Source organism: Anastrepha ludens, chromosome 5 (assembly GCF_028408465.1).
Source record: "Anastrepha ludens isolate Willacy chromosome 5, idAnaLude1.1, whole genome shotgun sequence".
Lineage (NCBI taxonomy): Eukaryota > Metazoa > Arthropoda > Insecta > Diptera > Tephritidae > Anastrepha > Anastrepha ludens.
The window spans coordinates 35,769,788-35,779,376 of NC_071501.1; the positions used below are offsets into that span (position 1 = coordinate 35,769,788).

General features: G+C 33.1%; 1 protein-coding gene across 1 annotated transcript; it reads right to left on the bottom strand.

Annotated features, from left to right (window-relative positions):
* Positions 1 to 2,616: 2,616 nt before the first annotated feature.
* On the bottom strand, positions 2,617 to 8,779 carry LOC128864645 (uncharacterized). The gene is made up of 2 exons (XM_054104402.1): positions 8,430 to 8,779; positions 2,617 to 2,984 (listed from the first exon to the last, which is right to left on the bottom strand). Exons 1-2 carry the CDS (start codon positions 8,727 to 8,729, stop codon positions 2,640 to 2,642), a joined length of 645 nt encoding a protein of 214 aa, XP_053960377.1. The 5' UTR covers positions 8,730 to 8,779; the 3' UTR covers positions 2,617 to 2,639.
* Between the last annotated feature and the right edge of the window lie 810 nt (positions 8,780 to 9,589).

The following is a 9,589-nucleotide window of genomic DNA, read 5'->3' on the forward strand; positions in this document are numbered from 1 at the left end:
AATTAACAAAGAGAATGAGAAAATGTCTTCATTAATATCTCTACATACATACATATGTATGTATGTATGCACATTGAAATTAATTTTAAAATTCCTTAATATTGAAGAATACCAGAGCTATGTTCATATGGTTTCATTAGTCTATTAAATATGATATTGGTTTGTTGAACTACTTGGTTTTTAATTTTTAAATGTTTTCTACACACTGTAAGGAATAAATTCACTTTTGATCTTTTTGTTAAGAGATTTTGTAGCCCTGAAAAGGGCTTATTATTAATTAACCATGAGGTTCCGTTTGTAACTCACTTACAAACACCGTAAATTATTTACTTTTTACCTGCTGCTGTAGGTTTTTTTGCGGCTGGCTTTTTATTCGATGCAGACTTCTTGGATTTAGCAGCAGTTGCTTTTGCTTTAGCTGCTTTTGGCTTAGCAGTTGCAGATTTGGCTTTAGTTGGTTTCACTTTTAATGCACCACCCTTTTTTGCATCTTTCGCCTTAGCCTTTTCAGTTTTCTTCTTTTCAGCTGTTTTCTTACTGGCAACAGATTTTTTTACCTTTTTCTCACCACTTGCCGCCTTTTTGACTTTACTCAATGATTTTTTCTTTGATGCACCACTATCTGCTGCCTTCTTTTTAGCCTTAACCTTCTCTGCTGATTTTACGGCTTTTGATTTCAATTTTCCCTCGCTTGATTTACTAGCTGCAACTGATAGTTTGAATGAACCGGACGCACCTTTTCCTTTGGTTTGAATTAATTTGCCACTTGTAACAGCCGATTTCAAATAGCGTTTAATGAATGGTGCCAATTTTTGGGCATCACATTTGTATGTCGCACTAATATATTTCTTAATCGCCAAAAGTGATGAACCGCCACGTTCCTTTAAATTCTTAATTGATGCGTCGACCATTTGTTGTGTTGGTGGATGGGTAGGGGCAACCGACGGCTTTTTGGGTTTAGCTGCCTTAACCTTTTTGGCAACAACTTTTTTTTCAGCAATAGTAGCAGCAGTAGCTACTGGGGAGCTTACATTCACAACAGCAACTGAATCAGACATCTTTATTTATATATTGTAGATTAAAACCTCACTTTAAACACTTCACTCACTTTATGCACTGTACGCACTACACCAATAGAGCACTGGTAAATAAAGATAATTTCTGGAATTCAATATGTTGTTTAACTCGGTTTAAAATTTGAGAAGCAGAGCGAAAAGATGATAATCAAATTTTCACGTTCCAGTGCTATTTAGTGCTGCTATATGACAAACTTTAAGATTTATTTAATTCACTAAAATTCACTGAATTTACTAATTCAACAAATGAATATCTATAACGATAGTATGCATGTATCACTTCCATATCAATATACTTAAATTGGAATAAAGTCAATATTTTTCTTGTAACGAGTGTTTTAGTCGAAACTTTGTACTCAAAATATTACATTTTCGCTAGTTTTAGTCGATTTTCTTAAAACTCCTTAATATAAATCAATTATTACTATTGAAAATATAAAATATATCAAATTATCAATCATCTGAACAGTTTATTTTATATATTACTTAAAATAATATGCTTGAAAAAATAAAATTAAATATCTCCATGGTATCACCAGAGCAATTCTCAGTGGCGTTAGTTGGATGCATGAAATAATCCAATATTTTGATGAATATTGAAAACTTTAATTTTGGTTGAAATGAGTGATGGTAATGAAATAAATAAATTTCACTAATGTGAATTATTTTAATATAATATTTAATTTTTTTATATTAATGCAAATATTCACTAATCAATCGCATTTTTAAATATGTATATATATATATATATATATATATGTGTGCATACAAAATTTTTTATTTAATTAATTAAATATTATTTTACTTTATAAAAAAATTTAACTTTTTCTTTAAAAAGTTTGCAATATATGTCAAAGCAAGGTACAAAATTCCCATATGTACATACATACGTGCTTACATACACGTATACAACTTGTATGCTTGGCGAAGGCAAAAGGCAAAGGTAGTAAGAGTATGATTGTATTCCAAAGTTAAAGAAATAAATATAAATATGAAAATATAATTTTAACTACATATATATTTTTAAAAAGTTGTATTTATGTAGCGAAAAAAATTATTTAACAATTAAATATATCAGGCTAGAGGCCTGGGTGTTAAAATACAGCCATAATCTATTTAACACGTTCGCGGACACTTAAAAATTCAGGAAGCTGCAAAAATAGATAGGCAATTATTTTTGAAACTAGTTGTAATATCCTAAATCTGATTACACATGTATTATAACTGTAGTCAGAATATCGTATTTTAACTGTTATATGAAAGTACTTAATGAATCAAGTGGTCATTACTTTAAAATGTATATTAATTACAAAAACTTAAAGTTACATGAAATTAAATGAATAAAACTTGGCTTTAAAATTTGAATGCTATAGCATTCACGTCCGCGAACGTGTTAATTGTATAATGAGAATGTACATATGTACTCATGCACATCAAATATAGAATCACAACAGAATTGTGAGTTTGTTTAAAATTTTAATTGTACAAAATTTTGAATCTTTGTTAAAAGAATATTGTGGTCCTGAAAAGGACCGTTTTTTAAATATGTACGCAAGAAATTATTTAACCGCCGAAACCGTATAAAGTACGGCCTTGTCTCTTTAAAGCGTACACAACATCCATAGCTGTAACTGTTTTCCTTTTGGCATGTTCAGTATAGGTAACTGCATCACGGATAACATTCTCCAAAAATACTTTTAAAACACCACGAGTTTCTTCATATATCAAACCAGATATACGTTTTACACCACCACGACGAGCTAAACGTCGAATAGCTGGTTTAGTGATACCTTGGATGTTATCACGTAAAACTTTGCGATGGCGTTTGGCACCACCTTTTCCCAAACCTTTACCACCTTTGCCGCGACCAGTCATTTTTTGATATTTACTATTTGCACAAGTAAGAATTTAACACTTTAACACTGTAACACTTCACCACCAATGAAATAACAGAAGCGAGAGCACATCTATTTATACCAAAATCTCACAACTGCAATACCCAAGACAAAAGGTACACCATACATCTATCTCGCTTCAACACATGCCTACATAATACATGGACTTGTGAAACGTATTAGTTGAAATTGCTACTTAAGATGTGAACGTCATACAATTTGTTATAGGTACAGTGTACAGTGTTCTATAGTGTTCAAGTGTGAGAAAATAATAAAGTGAGTAGTGAAAAATGGCTCGTACAAAGCAAACAGCCCGAAAATCGACTGGTGGAAAGGCACCACGTAAACAATTGGCGACAAAAGCTGCACGCAAAAGTGCACCAGCAACTGGTGGAGTTAAAAAGCCACATCGTTATCGTCCAGGTACAGTGGCGTTGCGTGAGATTCGTCGCTATCAAAAGAGTACCGAATTATTGATACGCAAATTGCCATTCCAGCGCTTGGTTCGTGAAATAGCGCAAGATTTCAAAACTGATCTACGTTTCCAAAGTTCTGCTGTTATGGCTCTACAAGAAGCAAGTGAAGCATACTTGGTTGGTCTTTTTGAAGATACCAATTTGTGTGCCATCCATGCTAAGCGTGTTACAATTATGCCAAAAGATATTCAATTGGCTAGACGTATTCGTGGTGAACGTGCTTAAATCAATAAGAAAACTTACGAAAAAACGGTCCTTTTCAGGACCACAATTTGTTAAACGAAAAAGATGAAAAATTTTATTGAAATATTTATGCATATATATGGGCCTGTTCGTAAATGCAAAAATTGGCAACACCGCAACTCATAAGTGGTCGAAAATGCAACAATGCAGTATATTGTGCGCAAATAGTAGCAAAACACAAATCATAAAAATGGCTGATGCAACAGATGTGTGCTGATTAGCAGTGGCAGTGCAGAATAATCATATTATGCAGCGCAGTGATGAATTTACGAATAGCCTCTATGTGTAGATATTTTTGTGTTTTCGTAAATGTATGTAGTACATACCTATACAGTTCTTTATCTACTCCATATCGTTTCTACTCGTGTGCTTTTAAGTATAGTTGGCATGCATGTATACACGTTTATGTAGGTATATGCACACATAACCAGTTTATAAGCAGCAATTTTGGCGCAATTCGGTAATATGTATAAACATATAATACACCTAATGGGATGCCACGTTCTTTATTAAGAATATTAAATGAATAAGAAAACTATTATAAAAAAAACGGTCCTTTTCGGGACCACAATTTGTTTAACGAAAAAGATCAAACATTTTGTTGGAATATTTATGCGTAAACATATATGATATTTTTGTGTTTTCGTTAATGTACGTAGTACAAACATACATATGCATTTCTTTATCTACTCCACATCATTTATACACGAGCGTTTTTTAGTACAGTCTGTAGGAATGTATACACATGTATGAATGAATATGTATACATAACCAGTTTATATGCCGCAGTTTTGGCGCAAATATACATGCGTCTATTCACATTCGATAATATGTATGAAAAAATAACACATTTAGTGAGAAATTATTTAAATCTCTTTGTAAATGTATTTTGTCGTCCTGAAAAGGACGGTTTGTTTGCGTCGGTATTTATAATTATAATTCGCCTATATTTTTCACTTTATGCTTTCTTTTCGGTCTTCTTTGGCAAAAGTACAGCTTGAATATTAGGCAAAACACCACCTTGAGCAATAGTTACGCCGGACAACAATTTATTCAATTCTTCATCGTTGCGAATGGCCAATTGTAAATGACGTGGGATGATTCTTGTCTTTTTGTTATCACGAGCAGCATTACCAGCCAATTCAAGAACTTCAGCTGCTAAATATTCCATAACTGCAGCTAGATAAACTGGAGCACCGGCACCAACACGCTCAGCATAATTGCCTTTGCGCAACAAACGATGAATACGACCAACTGGAAATTGAAGACCAGCACGATTTGAACGGGACTTTGCCTTTCCCTTAACTTTACCACCTTTACCGCGACCTGACATTTTCACTCTTATAGATTGTTCACTTCACTACACTAAAAAGCACTGTACTGTATTATACTCAATGTATAAGCACACTATTCACTGATACACAAAATGTGCGCTGCTTATATACTTTCTCGCTATGCTGAGCACCAACCCTTATACTGTGCTGTTGATCATCGTGCGTGTACTACTACTTCGTATTGTCTCGCCGAAGAGTTGGTCGGAAAATATACACTTAAGCCTGCACACGACACATGGTAGGTATAATAAGTGACAAATAGTGTGAGTGAAAATAAAATCATAAAATCATCAAAGTTGTGAAGAAATTAAAATGCCGCCAAAAACTAGTGGAAAAGCAGCAAAGAAAGCCGGTAAGGCTCAAAAGAATATTACTAAAAATGATAAGAAAAAGAAGCGTAAGAGGAAGGAAAGTTATGCTATCTACATCTATAAAGTGTTGAAACAAGTACATCCTGATACCGGTATTTCATCCAAGGCCATGAGCATTATGAATAGTTTTGTGAATGACATCTTTGAGCGCATTGCTGCGGAAGCGTCGCGTTTAGCTCACTATAACAAACGTTCAACCATCACCAGTCGCGAAATTCAAACTGCTGTACGTTTACTCTTGCCCGGTGAATTGGCCAAACATGCCGTCAGTGAAGGTACCAAAGCTGTTACCAAATATACCAGTTCCAAATAATTTTTCCAACTGAACTAATGGTATATAAATGATTGACCAAACAAGGCCCTTTTCAGGGCCACAAAATATAAATTAACAAAGAGAATGAGAAAATGTCTTCATTAATATCTCTACATACATACATATGTATGTATGTATGCACATTGAAATTAATTTTAAAATTCCTTAATATTGAAGAATACCAGAGCTATGTTCATATGGTTTCATTAGTCTATTAAATATGATATTGGTTTGTTGAACTACTTGGTTTTTAATTTTTAAATGTTTTCTACACACTGTAAGGAATAAATTCACTTTTGATCTTTTTGTTAAGAGATTTTGTAGCCCTGAAAAGGGCTTATTATTAATTAACCATGAGGTTCCGTTTGTAACTCACTTACAAACACCGTAAATTATTTACTTTTTACCTGCTGCTGTAGGTTTTTTTGCGGCTGGCTTTTTATTCGATGCAGACTTCTTGGATTTAGCAGCAGTTGCTTTTGCTTTAGCTGCTTTTGGCTTAGCAGTTGCAGATTTGGCTTTAGTTGGTTTCACTTTTAATGCACCACCCTTTTTTGCATCTTTCGCCTTAGCCTTTTCAGTTTTCTTCTTTTCAGCTGTTTTCTTACTGGCAACAGATTTTTTTACCTTTTTCTCACCACTTGCCGCCTTTTTGACTTTACTCAATGATTTTTTCTTTGATGCACCACTATCTGCTGCCTTCTTTTTAGCCTTAACCTTCTCTGCTGATTTTACGGCTTTTGATTTCAATTTTCCCTCGCTTGATTTACTAGCTGCAACTGATAGTTTGAATGAACCGGACGCACCTTTTCCTTTGGTTTGAATTAATTTGCCACTTGTAACAGCCGATTTCAAATAGCGTTTAATGAATGGTGCCAATTTTTGGGCATCACATTTGTATGTCGCACTAATATATTTCTTAATCGCCAAAAGTGATGAACCGCCACGTTCCTTTAAATTCTTAATTGATGCGTCGACCATTTGTTGTGTTGGTGGATGGGTAGGGGCAACCGACGGCTTTTTGGGTTTAGCTGCCTTAACCTTTTTGGCAACAACTTTTTTTTCAGCAATAGTAGCAGCAGTAGCTACTGGGGAGCTTACATTCACAACAGCAACTGAATCAGACATCTTTATTTATATATTGTAGATTAAAACCTCACTTTAAACACTTCACTCACTTTATGCACTGTACGCACTACACCAATAGAGCACTGGTAAATAAAGATAATTTCTGGAATTCAATATGTTGTTTAACTCGGTTTAAAATTTGAGAAGCAGAGCGAAAAGATGATAATCAAATTTTCACGTTCCAGTGCTATTTAGTGCTGCTATATGACAAACTTTAAGATTTATTTAATTCACTAAAATTCACTGAATTTACTAATTCAACAAATGAATATCTATAACGATAGTATGCATGTATCACTTCCATATCAATATACTTAAATTGGAATAAAGTCAATATTTTTCTTGTAACGAGTGTTTTAGTCGAAACTTTGTACTCAAAATATTACATTTTCGCTAGTTTTAGTCGATTTTCTTAAAACTCCTTAATATAAATCAATTATTACTATTGAAAATATAAAATATATCAAATTATCAATCATCTGAACAGTTTATTTTATATATTACTTAAAATAATATGCTTGAAAAAATAAAATTAAATATCTCCATGGTATCACCAGAGCAATTCTCAGTGGCGTTAGTTGGATGCATGAAATAATCCAATATTTTGATGAATATTGAAAACTTTAATTTTGGTTGAAATGAGTGATGGTAATGAAATAAATAAATTTCACTAATGTGAATTATTTTAATATAATATTTAATTTTTTTATATTAATGCAAATATTCACTAATCAATCGCATTTTTAAATATGTATATATATATATATATATATATATGTGTGCATACAAAATTTTTTATTTAATTAATTAAATATTATTTTACTTTATAAAAAAATTTAACTTTTTCTTTAAAAAGTTTGCAATATATGTCAAAGCAAGGTACAAAATTCCCATATGTACATACATACGTGCTTACATACACGTATACAACTTGTATGCTTGGCGAAGGCAAAAGGCAAAGGTAGTAAGAGTATGATTGTATTCCAAAGTTAAAGAAATAAATATAAATATGAAAATATAATTTTAACTACATATATATTTTTAAAAAGTTGTATTTATGTAGCGAAAAAAATTATTTAACAATTAAATATATCAGGCTAGAGGCCTGGGTGTTAAAATACAGCCATAATCTATTTAACACGTTCGCGGACACTTAAAAATTCAGGAAGCTGCAAAAATAGATAGGCAATTATTTTTGAAACTAGTTGTAATATCCTAAATCTGATTACACATGTATTATAACTGTAGTCAGAATATCGTATTTTAACTGTTATATGAAAGTACTTAATGAATCAAGTGGTCATTACTTTAAAATGTATATTAATTACAAAAACTTAAAGTTACATGAAATTAAATGAATAAAACTTGGCTTTAAAATTTGAATGCTATAGCATTCACGTCCGCGAACGTGTTAATTGTATAATGAGAATGTACATATGTACTCATGCACATCAAATATAGAATCACAACAGAATTGTGAGTTTGTTTAAAATTTTAATTGTACAAAATTTTGAATCTTTGTTAAAAGAATATTGTGGTCCTGAAAAGGACCGTTTTTTAAATATGTACGCAAGAAATTATTTAACCGCCGAAACCGTATAAAGTACGGCCTTGTCTCTTTAAAGCGTACACAACATCCATAGCTGTAACTGTTTTCCTTTTGGCATGTTCAGTATAGGTAACTGCATCACGGATAACATTCTCCAAAAATACTTTTAAAACACCACGAGTTTCTTCATATATCAAACCAGATATACGTTTTACACCACCACGACGAGCTAAACGTCGAATAGCTGGTTTAGTGATACCTTGGATGTTATCACGTAAAACTTTGCGATGGCGTTTGGCACCACCTTTTCCCAAACCTTTACCACCTTTGCCGCGACCAGTCATTTTTTGATATTTACTATTTGCACAAGTAAGAATTTAACACTTTAACACTGTAACACTTCACCACCAATGAAATAACAGAAGCGAGAGCACATCTATTTATACCAAAATCTCACAACTGCAATACCCAAGACAAAAGGTACACCATACATCTATCTCGCTTCAACACATGCCTACATAATACATGGACTTGTGAAACGTATTAGTTGAAATTGCTACTTAAGATGTGAACGTCATACAATTTGTTATAGGTACAGTGTACAGTGTTCTATAGTGTTCAAGTGTGAGAAAATAATAAAGTGAGTAGTGAAAAATGGCTCGTACAAAGCAAACAGCCCGAAAATCGACTGGTGGAAAGGCACCACGTAAACAATTGGCGACAAAAGCTGCACGCAAAAGTGCACCAGCAACTGGTGGAGTTAAAAAGCCACATCGTTATCGTCCAGGTACAGTGGCGTTGCGTGAGATTCGTCGCTATCAAAAGAGTACCGAATTATTGATACGCAAATTGCCATTCCAGCGCTTGGTTCGTGAAATAGCGCAAGATTTCAAAACTGATCTACGTTTCCAAAGTTCTGCTGTTATGGCTCTACAAGAAGCAAGTGAAGCATACTTGGTTGGTCTTTTTGAAGATACCAATTTGTGTGCCATCCATGCTAAGCGTGTTACAATTATGCCAAAAGATATTCAATTGGCTAGACGTATTCGTGGTGAACGTGCTTAAATCAATAAGAAAACTTACGAAAAAACGGTCCTTTTCAGGACCACAATTTGTTAAACGAAAAAGATGAAAAATTTTATTGAAATATTTATGCATATATATGGGCCTGTTCGTAAATGCAAAAATTGGCAACACCGCAACT

Coding starts and splice junctions, on each gene's coding strand:
- LOC128864645 (XM_054104402.1), bottom strand. CDS start 8,729: ATGACTGGTCGCGGCAAAGGTGGTAAAGGTTTGGGAAAAGGTGGTGCC. Junction 2,985..8,429: donor AAGGCCGTACTTTATACGGT/TTCGGCGGTTAA, acceptor TTAAAGTGTTAA/ATTCTTACTTGTGCAAATAG.